Below are 20,284 nucleotides of genomic sequence, written 5' to 3' on the forward strand. Positions count from 1 at the left end.
CATTCCGTGAATCGGCGGAATGCCCTGCTGTGCGACCACCATCACCTGTTGTGACCGGGGTGGGGAATCCAACTGTAAATGTATGTGGGAACGGGTCTGGAGGGGAGATTCCGAGGATGTTCTTTCAAGTATTAAAATATTACGAGAATGTGTTATGTGCAATAAAGGTCGTAAACTCTAGTATAAGAGGCCCGGCCTCAGAGATGTGGTTAGAGCACCTCGTGACGATACTTGCTGTCTGAATTGATGTGTTCTCCTCCGGAGAGAATAAAATCCTCGTTTCCCGCCTTCCAGTCTCCAGCGCCTGCTTCTTCATTGATTAATATTGGTGGGTCATAGAGGCGATACCGCCGGGCAACATAAAAGGGTCTTTGGTTACCAGTTGTCTTTGGAACCCTTTTTAACACAACTCTATACATCTATCTCCGTAATTGTAGGAGACATGAGGCAATCAACTTAAGGAAGTAGTGCTTCTCTTACTAGGAAGGTTTCTGGATGATGTACAACAAAGAGCATATCACCACTGATCAACCTTTAGTCCCAAATTACCACAGTTCTATGTTCATGAGGCTGAAAACGATACATTCATCCATCCAGGTTAGCCACCACAATAAACCACAGAAGGGGACATGGAGGGGATGGGGGGGTCATGCCTCTGCTATATTACTGTAATATACACTATATTGACGCACAAAAACAGGGAAGTACCGAATCCCCAAAGGTTAGAGAAATAAGCAGCAGCAATTTTCTTTAACCAAAAGAAGTCAGACCATAAGCTTTAAGAAGAAAAGCAGGATGAGGATAGCAAAATGTGTTGATTACCACTAAACAGATTTTCAGTGTTGAACTCCTGGTGGGCAGAGGCTTTCGCTCATTCTAATTCAAGAATTCAATGACCCAACGTTAAGGGCAAGGAACAGCCGAATACAACAGATCAACCTTCCCCAAACTTTTTATTTTCAAATAATTGGCTCTTCCTATCCATGCAGGCAGGACTGTTGTACAAGATACTCCAACATTTCAACAGGAAAACTGGAGCTTCTCATATAGCTGAATGGGGTCCTATATCTCAACAACATTTGTTTTATCATGCTTCTAATCCAAACCTTTGCCCAAAGCTAACTGAACACTCTCACCAAGAACATGATTAAAATGCTCAACCAGACCTTTTTCCTCAAAATGGTATACTGAAGTCCAGAAATTCTCAATTCCCTCCTCCCTGAATAAAGATTGAAATTCTTCTGCCACAAATTCTGTTCCATTGTCATATTCGCCATCCCAGGGCAACCTTGTTACCTAAAAACCTCTTCACAAAAGCTCCCCTTCATTGGAAGCCTTGATCTCCCTCAAAAATGTCTCTTCTGTCCATTTGGAGAAGTAATCCATTAGTACCACAGCATACTTGCCTTCTTCATCTGGACACGAAAAAAGGGCCATAAATGTTAAATCCCACCTTCTCTCAAGCTTTCTTGGGAAATTCTATTGGCACAATGGTAAGTAACACAATTACTGACAAACCTCTCAGTATCCCGGTCCATATTGGACCACAAAAAATCTATTCTGGGCCTAATTTTCGTGGCAGACATTCTGTTGTGTTCCTCATGCAACTAATCCGTTGGTCTCTTGCGCAAATACCGGTATACCAAATCTTTCACCTCTTTTTACATTCCCGTTGAGCACTGCCGACTCTGACCAAACTGACTTGAAATGATCTAACTCCACTGCATCTTGGAAAAAGAAGACATTTGTTAAACCACTCAGAACACTCTGCACCACACACTGGAATATAGCAGATGCCAATGTTAAATTGAAGGGTGTTTCCACAAACTGGAATGCTCCTCTTAGTGTGACAAATGATGTATGGTGTTTTGATTCTAGATGCAGATACACCTGGTGGTAAGCACTTGATAAATCTAGGGCCAACAAATATATGGCTCCTTTCACATTCATCAGCATCTCACTAATGTGTGGAAGGGTATGCAGTCAGCCTCTTTTGTTTACATCTCTCAGATCAATGCGCAGTTTTCCATTACTTTCTTTGCCAAGCCAATAGGTCTGCCACTCAGAAAACTCTGGCTGTTCTTATAACTGGCTATGAAGCTCCAATGGACATTTCTAACTTTGAGCACCTTTGGCACAGCACCTTTCTTCAATTTAATGCAATGTTAAAATATCCTCAAACACCCATGTTTTTCTGCAAACAACTTTGGGTATTCAATCCTTAATCTCTCCACTTCATTTAGTACTTGGTCAGGACGATTGGGGTCCAGTATTATTCCCAAATCCTGATGCTCGCTCCAATCCAATAAAGTATTACCCTTTTCCAGAATTGAGATCTTCCCATATGCTTTCCTCCCTTTGTACATTAGCATTGCACAAAAATACAATATCATAGGCAATTTGATACCACAATAGCCCTCACATCCAACATCAGCTGGGACTAGATTACTTTTTCCCAACTTTTCCCAAATCAGTTTTTCTATTAAGATTTAAGGTGAGCATGAATCTGCAAACGTCTAAACGTCCTCTTTATTATTGATCTTCACAGAACCTCTTTGAGGATGATGCACCTTGCACACATTGACCACCTTGGGCTTGTTTACCTTTTTTGCACAATCCAAGATCTCCACATCCTCTTCATCGCTCCTGTCCTCATTGTCTGTGTTATTAGATTTGTATTCCTGCATGACATTCACACCTCTCTTCCATTCCACAAGACCATCACACTTGCATAACTTAGTAAAGTGTGTTTTTCCTTGCATCTGAAACACCTTGATTTTATGGGCGGACATGATGTAGATAGACACTGTCAGAGAGTTGGCATGTGAATGGCCTCTTTTCATAGTGGAACTTTACTCTGTTTTTGTCACTTCGTTTTCTTCACCGTCATGCCCTACATTTTCAGTGACGTAACCGGAGTCTCGCTATCACCTGTAGTTGTTGACATAATGGAGCTTCTATTTCTTAGGCATGAAAAATCGAGAAGAACGGTCCAAGCATTTTTTTGACACGTCTGCCCCACTAATGGATGATGGCGAGGACACTACTCTTTATGACAGGGTCAGTTACCAAAGCAGTAAATTCAAAATGTATTGATGGTGGCATTTTTCCTCACGCTTCCCTCTGTGTCATTTTCACATGTTTACTCTGATTTGGCAGGGCTTTACAGATGACCAGCTGGTCCTGGTGCAACAAAATACTTTGATGGTAGAAGAGCGGGAGCGAGAAGTTCGACAAATTGTACAGTCAATATCTGAACTAAATGAAATATTTAGAGATCTTGCGGGAATGGTGGTGGAGCAGGTAGGTTGAAAACAACTTTGTTTCCTTTTTTTTTTTTAAATCCATCTTTGGGATACATTAGTGCAAAATCCATTTGTAATAAAGAGCAGCAGTAATTCAGGTAAGCATGTCATCACTACTGTTTATGGTGCCTGGTCCAATAGTGGAAGAATATCCTAACTTTAATGGCTATTTGGTTTATGCGTAGCACTAGGCAAGATCTGTTGCCTTCTCTGACTTTGATATTCTGGTTGGCCATACAGAAAGTAGACAAATGTTCACTTAGTTGACAAAGTTGTTACTGATCTGTTCTTAGTGTATGGTTAGCCCTGGAGGCAATTATTGAAGTAGTTCAACCATGCCCTAAAATTTGATTAATAACTGATCTCTCATAACCACTCGTCGGAAAGGACAGGAAAGGTCTCTTACAAAGGCACAACTTGCTCGATGCCTTCTCTTTTGCATTTGTAAATATTGCACAATTTCATACATTGCACAATAATTGGCACATTATATGTCATCTCAAAAGTTGCAGTCCACTGATGCTCATTTGTTAGAGGTTCCTAGGTTTAAGCAACCAACCAGGATATAGATCATTCTCTGTAATGGCTGTCCGTCTGTGGAATTCTCCCTCCTAATCCCTTCATAAAATTCAGGATTGACTGCTGTTTAGGAAAGCCATGAAAACTGACCCTGCACTCAACAGTCACCTTGTTTGCGCTATCTGTATTCTCTGTAAAGACTTGGCCTTAGCGGCAGGATACCTGTACAGGTATTTTTGCTGGTATTCTTTATCCTGTGAGATGTGTTCCAATCGAATTTTCCGTTTATCTTTTTTGTTTTTCAAGCTGTTACCCCATTCTCCTGCTGGAAGGGCTAAAATGTATCGCAAAATCACATAAAGTAAATGGGCATATAACAATCCTATATTGAAGGCAACCCCTGAGTAATCTGTTTCTTGTTTTCTTGATATGTATTGCTTTTTTCTCTTCTTTTTTTAAACAGGGAACAGTGCTGGATCGCATTGACTATAATGTTGAACAGTCCTGTGTCAAAACGGAAGATGGCTTGAAACACTTGCACAAGGTAAAAGCTGAGAATATGTTCTATACAATTCATTCTTGGATATATTCTACATGTCACACTTGATGGCAATGCAGTAATATAGTTAGGATATCCTGGGAACCCATTCTTTTCAGACTTCTCTGGGGTGCCTCTGCATGATATTGTACCTGTTATGTTGTTAATTTTTATAAAGAGCTCGATTGTCTGCAGGCGTCTTGGCGCTGCTAGTGTATGGAGGTTTTACCAGAAAGGGTCCAAATTACTTGGCAGAATAGCCATGTTTTTAAGGATTTTCCAAAGCGAAAAAGACTTGAGGTTTCTTTCAGATATAGGAGTTTTAGTTAAGCAGTTCAGGTTTAAAAAAACTTCTCCCGCCCCATGCAGATCATCTGAACCAGGGTTTCTAACCTTTTTTTATAATAAGAGCTGCTTAAGTTCAATGAAAATCCTATGGAGCTACTAATATTTTTAGTGTGGTAATAGTGACCATGTCAGACAAGATTACGTTAGTGGCCTTACTGTCCAATATTCCCAGCAGTGATTGTCCTAGTGCATCAGGAACAGTTGGCATCAGTAATGTGAAAATAGGTTTAGCAACTTGGAAAGCATCTGGATAATTTGTGACAGCCAAAGCTGCACTGCCTCTAGCATCAAGGTAATAATGTAAGTAATGTCTCTCCAATGCCTTATAACTTATTATTCAAATATCCGCTTCATATATATTTAGTAAATCCAGCTATTGGTCACGATCAGCTAAGCATTTGAGCTTAGCAAATTTCTTTCTTAAATATATGCATTTCAATTTTGGGATACATATGTATTAAGTCTACGAAGCAAAAGTTTATACTTCAGTAGGCTGGACTGCACACAGGCGAGCTACTTGCAGGTAGATGGAGAGCTACTAGTAGCTCACTGGCTACTCGTTGGAGAAGCCTGATCTGAACTTTGGTACAACCATATTCTTAGCCGTAGAAGAGTATAGTATTCTGGAAGGTGTGTACAAGGTAAACTTGTGTTTTAAGTTGTCTGGGTCAGAATCATGCAGAGCTTTAAAGGCAATACATATGGCTTTAAATTCAATACGCTTCGTTATAGGCAGCCAATGTCATTTTTACTAAAGTCTGTGAAGCTAATTCGTGCCTCGGAATCCCCAACAGTAGGCAGGCTGCTGCATTTTGCATAATCTGGAGTTTATTGAGGAGTCTCAGCTGCATGTTCAAATAAAGAGCATTCCAATAATCCATTGTGGATAAGACGAGAGCAGTGGCCATTGTTTTTTGAAGATCAGAGGGGATAAAATGAAGCACTATTCTGATGATCTTCAGGGTGTAGAAGGAGGATGATGTCATGGCATTGATTTGGCCTTCAAATGACAACTTGCCAAAAAAGAACCCTCAGATTCTTGGCTTTCCTAACTGGAGTTGCAAGGTGCACAGATCTTGACGCCACCAACAAGGGGCCCAAAAGGAGACCACATTGCTGAAGAGGATGACCTCAATTTTTCCTAGGTTTAACTTAAGTCAGTTGTTTTTCATCCAGTTAACTACTTGCATCATGCTGTTATGAAATCTAGTGGCTGTATCCTCCAGATTACTGGACAATGAGACATCAATTTGAGTGTTGTCAGCGTACAATATTACCGAAAAGCCATAGGATTTAATGAGCCTGGCCAAAGGGGTGACATGGAGATTAATACAAAGGGTAGGACTCTGGGATGACCCCTGAGACACCTTGCAAGGTAAGGAGGAGTCTGAGACAAATTCATTCATAGCAACAAATTGTTCCCGCTCAGATATAAATGATTTAAGAGAGCGAGAGCTGCACCATTTATATCAATATTGTAGAGCCGGTCAATCAAAAGGTCATGATTGACCTTGTTGAATGATGCCGAGAGATCTAATAGGATGAGAGCAACCCTACCAACTCTATCAAGGGTAGCTTAGTTCTTTGGAGGCAACAAGCAGGGGAGATTTGGAGCTGTGCTCACTCCTAAAACCAAATTGTGTCCAAATTGTGTCTAATCAAGTAAATTATTAAAATTCATGAAAGAAGCCAAATCCAAATTACTTGCCTTTTCTACTATAGTAGCTGGAAATGGAGGGCGTGAAATTGGTCGATAGCTAGTTGGTTCCTGCAGATTGAGATTTGGCTTTTTTTATTAATGGAAGAATGAATTAACTTTTTCCATTCAAAATAGCAAGGATGAAACCTTTCATTAAAGTTGTTAACAAGATAGGAGCATATTATCTCGGGGGCTAACTGTATTATTTTTGGGGGGCAAGGGTTGTAGTGTAGTTCCTATATTCCCAATAGGCTCTGCGCATTGGAATAGTATATCCTATAGATTTGACGTAGAACTTATGTCTACTAGGTCTCTATCGAATATATTAGACCTAATTGTGAGTGCCAGCTAGATCAGAGGTCACTAGAAACTTTCTCGAATTCACAAGAAGGGATTAGTTTCTGACAACCGTATAAACAAGATAACGTTGTTTCCCCAAGATAAAACTGATCTTCAGAGTCGTGGAAACAATAGATAGATATTTTACTCAGTCATTCGTGCATGCTTCGTTTCACCAGAGGTGCGGAGAAATAGAGAGACTGGCGTTTTCCATAAAAGTATTTATTGAACAGTCTTCTTTCTCATGCAGAAGAAATGAACTGCTACAATCGTAATACTGGCTGTAAAGTATAATGCGTACAGCAAGAAGAGTATTATAAAATAATATTGTAAAAGCATGGTATGGTTTCTAAGCCATAGAATACATACATGAATAAATAAAGACTAAAAGTACTCCACTGGTGCTTCTAAAATATGCCTACCCCGATGTACCTAACCTAAGTCTAGTTCGCGGGAGGAAGTAAGTGTGGTGTAGCATAAGTTTAGTATTCTTTTGCCAAGAATCTATCCAAGAATTCTCTTAGGGTCTAATCAGCTCCATACCTTGGTTTAGAATGAATGAAGGGAGGTCTGGTATCTCTCTGTCTCAGGACTCGATTTCCCAACACCTCGCAAGAGGAGCTTGGAAACACTGGAGCTGGATTTCTCTGCAGGAGAAAAGACAGCGTCTCTCTCAGTGCGTCTGCTGGAGGGTCGGCTTCCTTCGGCACTTGCTGTAGCAGGATGCGTCGGGCAAGTAGATAGTCGAACTGCTCCAAACCACTGTGTGTTTGCTAGGGCGAGTGTGGGCATGTTTATACCTTGAAGGTGCCCAGTTTGACATAAAGTTGGACATAACGTCATCAAAGAGTCTCAGTTCTTTGAAAACTCCCATGAGTTCTTGGACAAATCAATATTCAAGCAAGGGGAAGTCCCTAACTGCTGAAGCAGAGTTTTCCAAGAAATCGTTGTGGATTTTCGGAACTAGTGGAAGTAGCCATGCCCTATTTGGACTGTATGAACTATGTCTAAATATGGTTATGATTTCTATGCCTATATAAGGATTTGGTGATTTATACCTATATACGGACATGAATCTGGAAAATTACACTAGGGTCCTAAAATGCTATACAACAGGGTCAAATAGGGAGCCCAATTTAATGGGCAAGACATGATACCAGCTTGACAGTGAGCAGGGGGGAAGGAACACAAAGTACCTGAAAAGTTATGAGGAGTATTAGGATCTGTAGCCTCTCTGGCTGAATTATTATTGGCAGCAAAATGTTATAGGCATCCTCGATTTTAAATTGAATGAATCCTGAAAACGGCTAGGTCACCATCTGAGTTAATTTTATCAGGAAGGTTGACAAGTTTCTGAACTGCAGAAAATAATTCCCTGTATGAGTTTTTAGATATTTCGATCTTGTGGGTGAAATACACAATAGCTTCCCTTAAAATGAAGGTTTTATAGTCACTGCTGATTTGTTTGTAGATGTCATTTGCCGAGATATCATAGTTCTTTCTCCATTTTTACGCTCCTGTCTACGGCAGATTTGTTTCTGAACTATCAGTTTGCCAGAAATCCGAAGTTCGGATGGGATATTTAACCAATTAGTATATGTTTTTTCATAAACAAGCTGATTGATTACGGACCCTAGCTATGTACAACAATCTAGCATGGCTGAATCTAGATCTTTGGGAACATTGGGCTTTAAGCTGGAGAGAGCTAGGTTAAATTGGGAAGAATCCATTTTGTGCCAGGCTCTACTCTTAGAGGCAGGGTTGGAGGTGTGGTTTACAAATGAGTTAGCCAGTATTGCAAGTTCAAACATAACTGTTGTATGGTAACGACCAAGTCAGTGGGCGGTGGTAAGTTTAAGAAGGGGATCATTGGTAAAAATGCCAATGAGTGTGTGGCCTGCCTGGTGTGTTGGGACGTCTTCTAGTTGAGATAGGCCCAAACCTACCATATTATCAATTAGGATTTCGAAGCCTCTCTGTGTGAGTCCCTAAGTTAAAGTCTCAAAGAATCATGAAGCCTGCAGAGTTTATACTAGATTCAAGTGTAGATATGATGGCTTGAGTGAAGGTGGATCTGGAGCCAGAGAGGTGGTGTAGTAGCTGGCAGTTGATAGTATGAGTTTTAGAGAGCTCTACCCGAAACAAGAGTGCTTCGCACTCCAGATTGATGGATACAGTAGAGAAGGAGGCAGTGAGCGGATCATAGTAGATTATCACCAGCTCTCCACCCCTTTTTAAAACTCTGTTCATTCTAAAAACAGAGTACCCAAAAAGGATTGCGGGACCTGAAGCGGAATCATCCAAGGTTTCAGTTATAAATGCACTATCTAATTTCTGGTGATCTAAAAAGTCAGCAAATTCGTCCTTGATTTTAACCAGTGATCTAGCATTTAATAAGGTACAGGAGCCGATGCACGGTCTAACAGGGTTGCTAATTTCACATAGCTTATTGGAACTGTTGCCGTCAATTTGATAATAGGTCAGTGTGAGACTGCACTCTTGGCACTTCATGGTGTCTGAGATGCACTGAAACAGGAGGCCATTCGTCTTGCTACTTAAGTCACACAAGTTTGGAAAGCTCAACCCTGATGAAGTCCATAGAGGATGAAACGCGTTGGCTGGGCTGACTGGAAAATTTAATGTATCAATAAATCAATAAAAGTTGGATACTGGACACATTCTTAAGTCTCCTGACAATTGATTCTCACTTCTTGTTCATCATTGTTATATTTTTTTGCCTGAATTTGGGCTGGAAACAAAACAATATTGTGGACTCTCCTTTTCTAATTGTTGCAGTGTAAATTGGAATCTTTCCTGGCTGAAATATATCAGGCAGGAATTTGACAGGTTAGGTTGCTCCCCATTATGGTCTAATCCTGAAGAAGCGTGTAGGGGCATATCTCGAAGGGAGCTAGTTAGTCTGTATTACGATCAAAAATTGTTGGCCTGTCTATCAAATGCCCAAACTGGAACAATAACGAGATCATTCCTGGTTCTAAAAGATCGTTATAAACTGGAGACTGCTTTTGACATCATCAGCCCTAATGGTCATAGGAAGCTATACTTCCAGTGGAGATATGACTCCCTACCAATAAGAGCTCTGACCTTACGTTGGCACCCTAACGCCCCCAGGAACTGCCCTGCGTGTGGGGCTGAATTAGAGACAGAGTTACACACGATCTTTTTCTGTCCCTCCTACAAGGCTTCTAGGAAGAAGTGGATCATCCCCATCTGCAAAAACATGGGCATTAGGGAGTGTTTTCACTCTTACCGAATATTAAAAACAGACTTATCACCAATAATTGTTTTTGCAGTCACGAAATTCCTGGCTGCCATGTGGAATACCAGAAGAAAGTATCTGGTAAATTGAGATGAAATCTAACTGTGCAACTGCTGAGGTGATACATGGGGGGAGGTGACCTGAGGTGTCTTCGGGTGATTGGCCTTTGATCTTACAAATGGTTTTATTGAATGAATTGTATGGTTTCTGTACCTTGTCGAAATAAAGACGAAATGAAATGTAAATTGAATAGTTGTTGCTTCTAAGCAGTGGGGCCATGAAAAGTTGAGCGTGGGATCACTGATGATATTTATTATGATTCACTTTTGGAACAGTAGGGCCTACACTGCTTTGGCTTATCTTTTGTGTGTGTCCAGTATGTAGTGAGGTTTAAAAATAGGGCAACAGGAATTCTTACCTGAGGTGTTAAGTGCTAGGATTTCTTAGGGTATCTTAAAAGGGACGACGACTGACTGGAAATGGGCAGAGGCTCGGGTGCAGATGGGCTTGCCGTGCGCACACACATTGAAACTCTCTATGAAGCCCATCACCCGGGGGTTGATATGGCAGGAGGTGTGGTGGTTCCCTGCAAGACTGAAACTGTGAACAATTAAAACTGAACTGGGTCCAGCAACCCCTCTATCCTAATGCAAGCACTCCTGCAAAAGAATAATACTGGTAAATGAATACAAATTAACATAATCGGGTGAAATTACAAAGCATAAACCGATATAAAATTAGGCACACAGCCTTTGCATATAGAGCCAGGCACATCCTGAAAAACGTTTTTCTAGTGCCTACAAGGAAATAATGAACTAGGTATCTACCTTCAATCAGAAACTGCTGACATGCAGTGACAGACCTAGGTGCAAATTGCATGCGTTTTACCACTCTCCAGGAGATAACCTCCTGTTCATTGAACATATTATGTAAATCATCACGACCACCACCGGTTTACACTGCGCCAAGATCTTCTTTGGTGACTCCACCCTCCACTGGGATGACTTATTGGAGTGCAGGGTGGGGCTTTCTGGTCCTGTCCTATACTCGTTCGCCTCCTTCCTCCACAATAGATCCCAAAGAATATAGAGTAAGCATTCCCTGTCCAACTTCACACTTTTCTCATTAAGGGTACTGCAGGGTTCCTCGCTCTCACACTCTTTAACCTGTTCATGGAGGCGTTAATTGAAATTCACAAATCATCAAACATTAATTATCACATCTACGCCGTTGACACCCAACAATCACCTCACATTGCAGAATGGTTGAAAGATTTAACAGCCCTCAATTGCATTCCACATGACAGCGATTCCACAAAATCACTGGGAATAATGATTAATAAGCACTTGAACATGTAGGATCATATCAGCTCAGCCACTAGAGGAGCTAACTTCCAATTGAGCACATTAAGAAAAAATCAAATCCTCCCTCCTCCTCGATGACTTAGTCAGTTGTTCAAGCCCTAGTTATTTCCAGGCTGCACTATGGAAATAGAACCATTTGTGGACTACATAGATGAAAGTTGGCCCCCTAAGGGCCTTCCTTAACTCAGCTGCAAGGCTCTTTACTGGATCTCTATGCAATAACCACATCACATCCGATTTAAAATCACTAAACTGGCTTCCCTTACAAGGCAAGAGTTCATTTAAAAATTGCCTGCATGACACACAAAGCCGTACACTCCAACAACCCGAGGTACATTGCACAAAAACTGGAGTTGTCAGGTGGCTCTAGATCCTCGAGAAGCACCACATAGTTACTGTTGAAACCATAGAAATTCAAGAAGACGAAAACCTACAATCGAGCCTTCTCTGCATTTTCCGAGAATCTGGCACCGATAATGCACACTACCGCACTGGTAATCTATCTCCTGACACTTTGGCCTGTTCTCTTTATCTCTTTGTTGGCTAGAGGGAGTTCTTCACCCTGTCTGGGTACTGCTACTTCCTGCACTGTTATTGTGATTGATTGTATTGTTTATTATTGCCTGCCTTACCTATTTCTCTTACCCTGATCATTTATAAAGCGTTATGTTGGACTCTTTGAAGTTCTTCACTCCGCCTGGGTTCTGGTACTTCCTGTAATGTAGTTATTACTGTTTATTATTGTCGGGCTTACCCGTTTCTCTTAACTTGATCATTTGTAAAGCGCTCTGATTTCCTCTAGGGTCCTGTTTACTCTATATAAAACTCTAATAAATAAATACAAAATAAATATGAAGCCTGTCGTCCAGAGGGTTGTGGTGGATCAGCGTGAGACTGCAACGGTGAGGACAATTAAAACTAGACTGGGGCCCAGCAACCCCTCTATTCTAATGCATGCTCCCCTGCAAAAGAATAGTATTGTTAACTGAATGCAAATTAAAGTAATTGGGTGAAATTACAGAGCATTCCGCTGGATCCCGACCGAAACCAGGAAGACGGTCACCTAGGCACTCGTCACCAGCCGACTGGACTACGGAAACACCCTCTACGCCGGAACCACAGCCAAGCTACAGAAAAGACTCCAACGCATCCAGAATGCCTCCGCCCGACTCATCCTGGACATCCCCCGACGCAGCCACATCTCCGGCCACCTGAGGGACCTGCACTGGCTCCCCGTCAGCAAGAGGATCACGTTCAGGCTCCTCACCCACGCACACAAGTCTCTCCACGACCTGGGCCCCAAGTACCTCAACGACCGCCTGACCTTCTACACGCCCACCCGGCAGCTACGTTCTACTAGCCTCGCCCTCGCCGTCGTACCACGCATCCGAAGAGCCAACGCCGGAGGCAGATCCTTCTCCTACCTGGCGGCCAAGACATGGAACTCCCTCCCCATCCACCTTCGGCTGACCCAGGACCATCTCGCCTTCAGGAGACAACTCATGACCTGGCTGTTCGAGCAATAGCAGACCCCTTCCCCCAAGCGCCTTGAGACCCTTCCGGGTGAGTAGTGCGCTATACAAATGGTATGATTGATTGAGTTGTAACACCTTCATTTCATAGCCGTTGAAGAAACTTGTTCATGCACATCACTTGGCAACTGTGGATATGTCCTCCTTCCTATTCCTCTCTAAAGGTTCAAAACGCAGAGGGTATTATCTATATACATCTAGAATAACAGGTTGTACGCTTTGACTACCCCTGCCAGCAGTAGCATGCAAGTGTTGAAGATATCAGAGAAGAAGGCAAACCCTTTGGGACACCCATAATTCAGCTTTCTGTATTTAGACGAGTAATGCCTATATTTTAGACAGGAAAGACTTTATCTTATCTTATCTTAAGTGTCATCTGTAAAGCGCACTGTTGCCGAAGCTTCCTGGCGCTATCCAGGCATTCGTTTTTTCTCTCAACCAAGCTTGTGCTTCATTCCTTGAATGAAGATCTGATGGTTGTCTTTATGAAAGGCAGCTCACATGTCTAGAAGAATTATGACTGCCAGCTGCCCATGTACCACACTACACAGCAATTTTTGTTCTGCTATCAAGCAGGGCAGTTTCCATTCCATACCGGGAATGTATGCCTTCTTGTGCATCATGTAGAAGTGGTGCCTTTGTTACTAGTTTCTGCAGTTGCTCCTCGAATATCCCCTTGATTAATTTAGTCAATAGGCGAGTTTGAAATTGACTTGTTCCTGCCGATCAAGATATAGATTACTATGAAGGCAGGTCACAATTTTATGTTTTAATGACTGTAATACTAGTCCATCCCTCCAAGATGGATTGACATGTTTTCCAGCAGTGATGTTGTGAGGTTTGACATCACTTTAACCCCTCCCGTGCTCTTGACGAGCTCAGCTCGTCATGAGGTACGGTTGCGCCCATTCGCCGTGGGGCTAATTCCCCCGCTGTGCTGAGCGTTCCGGAAAATGGGCGTGGTCACCGTGCAGCGTGCCGAGCTAGTCACAAGCGCGCTGCGCGCGCCTACCCCCAGCGCCGCGGGGGAATTAGCCCAGCGGCGAAGGGGTTAAATACTGGATGGCATATGTGCAAAGGTATCCATTCTAAGCACCCGTTTTATTGGTACCTATTTCTTAGTAGCTGATGCTGGTTGAACGGTATGGAATTGTTTTGATAGAGATGAGAGCATAAGTGCAAGTCAATAGCTTCTAGGATCCACCTATCTGTTGTCTGGGCCTGAAATTCCCTAGATTTCTACTTTTTTTACCTTAATAGTTTATTATTTCCATGAGTTAAAATCATAACTACCTTAGTACAACCCTGAAGCCAGAAAATATCATATAAAGAACATCAGCACTGTAATTAAAAAGATTAAGACCACCAAATCAGTTGTCATACACTCGAATATAAAATATGGCAAACATATCCAAATATAGATTCAATACCTTGCAACATTTCCTCACAAGTAAAATAACTCGGGTTGTGCCAACATATCATTACCGTCCTGATTAGTGTTTTTCACTTTGTAATCTACCATTAAAAACATCTTAATGGCAGGCTAATAATCATAACGGAATGCTTTGTCTGCTGTCAAATACAGAGCTGCAAGCTTTTTAATTACAGCAAGAACAACCTGGGATTATCCAATTGCATCTTAATGACTTAAGTGAGGACATCGGTATACTGAAGCAGAGAAAGTGCTGCATTTGATACTTCCACAAAAAGAAAAAGAAGGAACTCATAAAATTCGCATTCTGCCAATAAGCTCCACAGTTAAGGAGTAGAATTATGCTACCAGGAAAATGACTTGCTATTATTTAGACTTCAGTCCTAAAAAATAATCTTATCACTTTCTGCAAACTAAAAATTGTATGTTCTGTACTAACAGCATTGTACTTATGATTCCATCTACCTTAACAAGTTTTTCTTTCTTTGTAGGCTGAGCAGTATCAAAAGAAGAACCGCAAGATGCTTGTCATTTTGATTTTGGTTGTATTGATTATTATCCTCCTTGTTGTCCTCGTTGGCGTAAAGTCATAATGGAGTCCACTGTCCTGTTTGTTTTTGTTTGTATGTGGATTTAATATTTCCCCCCTTTGGACTGTGAATGGGCTGTGCTGATATCCTGAAAGCTGCATTTGTCATGATGGTGCACATCTGCGCAGTGATTACACTGACTGTCTTAGCTTTCCCAATCATATTTATGTTTTATAAGTGTCCTTTTTAAATGTCTCTGGAAACCCAAACCAAAACCTACTCTGAGAAAAATATTCAACTACTTAAGTATGTTTTTTGTACAATGCATATTTGTGTTTGCTATCCAGTTGAGATTTTGGAATCTTCATTGAAAAATATGCATCAACGTTTTGATCAACAGCTGCTCACTCCTAGAAAACCAAACCCACTACTGAACCATAATGGCCTTGCTTGTTGTCCTACGTTTGATTCAGTCTATAGGAGACCCAGAATTATACCACTGATGTAAGATGTTGCTTTGATTTAAGAAAAGTAATCATGAATGAAAATTGTTCTTTCACAGCTACACAATGAGAGTAGAGTAGCAATGCCCAAAGCTTTGTAATGGTACTTTATTTGCATAAAACATAGAACTGATCATGTCCTCATTTGTGATGACGACAGTAAAACTGTAAGCAAGAGCACTACATTTTGTCTCAATATGGTCTCCATTGAATAACTGGTATTGTTTAGTTCATCAGTTGCTTTACTCCTGGGCTGTCACTTCAGGTTTTTTTGGTTAACCTCCTCAGTGATGCTTAACTGTACATGTATGTTTCACCTCAAACAAGTACCCTTAAAATGGGTGAAATGTGTACTCGATGGCCGTTACCTCAAATTCTGTCTTCAGAGCTAGAACGACACAAAAACCTGGCAGAAAAATGTCTTTATAAGAGTTTAACTGTAAGACAACGCAGAGTGTATAACTAGAAGTGGAAGATTTTGTGTCCACTTGGGGGGCAACAGGGTGTGTCTTCAAAAAATGCAGATATCTAGTTTACTGTCTTCTGTGTGGTCCTCTTCATATTTATTGTAAGGAAACATGGACTTCACGATGGCAGCTCTGCAACCAGATCTACAATTAAGACTATCCCATTAGAGCCATTTTTTGTCTGGGCTCACCATGTAAACCATAGTGATACTAAGCAGAGAAAGTCTTGTCATACTCTTGGAGAATGCTCTCCACCGGTAGGGGACATCCTGCGTTTGAAGTATTTCTTCAAGAATGACCCAAGTGAGGGCAAATTTGCTGGCATGGCATAGCGTGGAGGGTCAGCATTTGTGTATTATTTTTCGTTAAAGCGTCTATAGAGGGAGCTGCATTGACAAGTTTACATTGGGCTGCCTGGCAGCTGCCCACACAGTGAGACGCTGCTTCCACTAGATTATGTGGATTAGTGGCCACACTGGAAAATCACAAATTAGGCACTAATATGTATAGTACAGCTTTGTTGCAGAAAAGGGTATGAAAGATGATTCTCTGCAGACTAAAAAAAACCAAAATGAGTTAAATTAAAAAGTGCACATGTAGGTGGTGTATAGTAAACCACTCACTACTGACATGATTTAGCTGATTTATAAGCACATGTCCAATCAGCTGGCTGCATAGGTGACTTGTAGATCTTATGAAATATGTCCAGGTTCACTCCGTGAGTAATGGAATATGATACAGGGTCAATTTGTTGAGTTTACTATCATTGTCACCTGATTAACAGACCGGTTCCAAATGAAATCATAAGTTGCAAAAATATATTTTGCAAAAATATAAACTGACAGTCTTTATTTTACCTAAATCCCTCACAACAAAAAAAATGCCTTTGGAGAGGAGCCAGTTTTGATTCCTGACCACTGCAACATTTTCATGCTTTTAAAGTTGAAGTGTATCCTGAACAGGAAATCGACATGTTCTATGCATTGTGCCATTTGTTCATACATAGTACAGATGGTATGAATCATAGTGGCCTGTGCATATATTGATCTAAATATATGGCACACTGCTGAATAAAGTCCTATTACTTTATCACAAATGTCCAGTGGTACTCAGACACCGTCTGTGTAGAAACTTTACTAAACTTCAATGACTTATTTGGACTGACCTAGAAACTAAATTCGATTTTGCTTGGACTCCCGCCGGTTCATCCACCTGAAAAATCTACCTTCCACCTCGGTCCACGTAATTCACTAACATATTTTATGGTCACCAAGTTCCTGATTGTGTTTTTCTGCTTAAATGATATACATAAATGAAGATTTCTGTATATTGTACCGGGGAGCCTAGCTCATGTCTTTCTCTTCCTGTAATGCATGCAACATCTCATGTTTGAACACACACCTTGGTCCAGTAAATCAAGTTAACATTAACCTCTGTGAAGCTAGCAATGTATGTTTAGTTGAAAGAGGATAGTGGCTTACAGTTTTACAGGTCAACAAACTATGCTTATTAAAGGAAGGCTTTGCATACTATACATATTAGCTGTCAATATTATTTGGTGGATTTTAACAAAACAGAAGGATAATACTAGATACTTAAACTTTAAAACACAACATTTCTGTGGCATGTTCTACCTACACAGTTTTATTGTAACAGTAAGTTAACACAATGTTTCATCATTGGGCTCTTCCTTTTTTTTTTTATTAACCACTTCTAATTCTGGCATTGCTCTTTTGCAGAGGTATGTGCGCTTCGACAAAGGTTCAGAGAGTGCATATAAATTGCCACATATTAATGAACAAACCTGGGAAGAAACATCTTAGTTATGACTGCACATTTATAATTTTCAGAAATCTCACTAGATCCATCTGAAAATGTATAGTAAAACAGACTTGATATTTTCACAAAAAATTCTATTTTTGTTTTTAATGTTAACCGTTCAAAATCCTTATACAGTGTGGAAATCGTTAATATATTCAGTGACATTTTATGGACGAATATGCATATCAATGGGCATTTGAAACCTCTGCCTAATACTATTTCTTTAAAATGTTGTGCTGCCATACAACACAGTGAACCCTAGTGGTTTTGATATCCAACTGGACAATGAACAATATACTTGTTTTGATATCTGTGTGACCAATGTTTCGTTCTTGTTATATGGCACTGTGAAGTGTGTTTTATTGATATAGTTTTAATCACTGTTGCACATCGTCCCTACTTTTTACAAAACTTACCATTCCTAATTGTGTTTTTATATCATGAAATGAGCTCCAGCAAGCAAATGATGACCCGATTTTATGAAGAAATCTAATTCAGTAACCAAAAAAAAACGGTCTGCCTGCACTACTTACATGTTGACTCCATGATTTTGTACAGTTTATAACACAAAGAAACCTAGTCCTGTGTTTCAGGAAAATGCATGGGGTACCTTTCAGAAGTAAAACAGTGTGACTGGTCATCCATTGTCAGGCCCGAGATTTGTTTGAAAATGTATTTATGCTTTTGGCAATTTGTGTATATTGTAATTTATCAGGATGTAATTAAAGCGAATAATACTATTTTAAAGCAGATGCTTATCATCAAAGGATGTTGGTTTAGCAGACCCTTTTTGTGAGCACAACAAAACTGTAACATATGTACATTTTATAAGAGTATGAATATTTGGTCCCTTTTGTTTCTTTATCAAATATTCAGGGTATGAGTTATCTTCATTGTCTCCTTGGTGTTTAATTGTTTTGGTGGACCTTTTCTTCTTATAATTTCTGTTTGTTGCGGATCTCATACTTCCTCTTATTGGACCTACTACACAGTTCGGGAAATAGAAATATCCTTGAACAAATAGCTTTTGCTCCTCAGCTACATTGTGGTTGTGGTAGAATAGATGAGTTTCTTGTTGGTTTTTTTTCTTGCAGGGTTCTTTATATCAATAATGGAGCTGTGGTTAGGAAGACTTTGGATGCAATTTTGTTTTTGGTTGCCATGAAAGAAGTCCTACTAAAACGTTTCACAGCTTATGGCTGGTTAAAATGTGTGATCAACTTGTAATGCATTTCATCAATATTGAAGGGCAAAAGACAAACACTTACAGTCACTTAACAGTACCTGCGATTCTTGTCAGATCATCTTCCACAACATAATTCTTTTGGTGAGCATAATTGTTTGAAAGCTTCCTTTCATTACACACGTCTTTTGTTCGATATTAGGACGACTGTCCTGGTTGGAAATTCTTCAATTTCTGTTTAAGCCAGTGAACTTTGGCAGCAGTCCCTCCTTAAAACCATTGTGTTGCTTAGGGCTTCCTTACAGTTTCTGGAACCGATAGCAGATTCAAACTAAAATGCATTTTTCTGGTACTATTGTGAAAGTAATGCACAACTCATTTGAAGTAGAGCTGTAACCTCAGGACACTGTCAAACATACAGAAGTTCAAATCTGCCAACCATTCTTGCTCTCTGAGACATACAGTAGATGTGTATGTGTTTATTGTTCCTGAGAATGTGCATGTTTTGAGGAGTGGGCATATGAATGTAACTTTGCAAATGTAAACTCATGCAATGATCTCTCATCAATAATGAAAATATAAGAGGGCCAAATGTTATACAAATTAGTAGATTGTCCTCTGAAGGTGTGCCTGTAGCCTTAATAGTTTTATTGTCACAATTGTTTTAAATTTTCAAACTAGATCAGAGTTTCAAAGAATAATTTCTGTGTAAAAATTGTATAAAAACCAATGTTAAATTTACATACCACAGTGAACAAAAACCTGTACATTGAGGAAAGTATATTTTTAAAATTATAAAAATCACCGGATTGCTTTAGGGGCCAGGGATAAGAGGATCCAACATATTTCATGCATGTATTAATGTTGATTTAGTGACCGTTATTACGTACCATAGTTCCAGAAATGCACATTGTGTAAAATCACCATTATGTCAAACCATCTGTCTTAGTTTTAATCTGAACATACCTGAATTTCTGTAAATTTACAAAAGGGACCAACTTTTTTCTACAACTGTATATTTGCTTCTGTTTTACTCTCTGTGGCGATTATGTCTTGAATGATTGAGTAAACTATTAAAACTGGGCGTACTGAAGTGTCTTGTTTCATTTTTACACACAGTTTATTGTGAGCAGCAAGAGCAATCTGACCCTCTTGACACTGTCCGTTCGGCTACGTGTACTCATTGTCATGAACATTAGATTTGCCTTTTCTGAGTTATGAGGTGGTGGTACCAAAATATTGCACATCTAACTACTACGTGGCTCAGGTGTCTACATCTAATTTCACAGGTTTTCTGGAATGTAGAGATTCTACTCTTAGTGCAAAGATGCAAAAGAGTGCAATGCATTTATGGGAAAAAACTACTCTCATATACACACAATTGTTAAGGGTTATCATGACTTTGTTGTGTCATTCTATTTCAT

At 40.2% G+C, this 20,284-nt stretch overlaps 1 protein-coding gene across 2 annotated transcripts in view; it reads left to right on the top strand.

The window, feature by feature from the left end:
- The window catches only part of STX16 (syntaxin 16), a 91,137-nt gene extending 71,184 nt beyond the window's left edge, over positions 1-19,953 (top strand). For both annotated transcript variants that reach the window (XM_086932632.1, XM_086932633.1), the window contains exons 5-8: positions 2,969-3,060; positions 3,160-3,303; positions 4,288-4,368; positions 14,848-19,953. In XM_086932632.1, the coding sequence (XP_086788758.1) occupies positions 2,969-3,060; positions 3,160-3,303; positions 4,288-4,368; positions 14,848-14,949 (419 nt within the window). In that variant the 3' untranslated portion in view covers positions 14,950-19,953. The remainder of the gene's footprint in view (positions 1-2,968; positions 3,061-3,159; positions 3,304-4,287; positions 4,369-14,847) is intronic.
- Positions 19,954-20,284: the final 331 nt, after the last annotated feature.

Source organism: Lissotriton vulgaris, chromosome 7, assembly GCF_964263255.1.
Source record: "Lissotriton vulgaris chromosome 7, aLisVul1.2, whole genome shotgun sequence".
NCBI lineage: Eukaryota > Metazoa > Chordata > Amphibia > Caudata > Salamandridae > Lissotriton > Lissotriton vulgaris.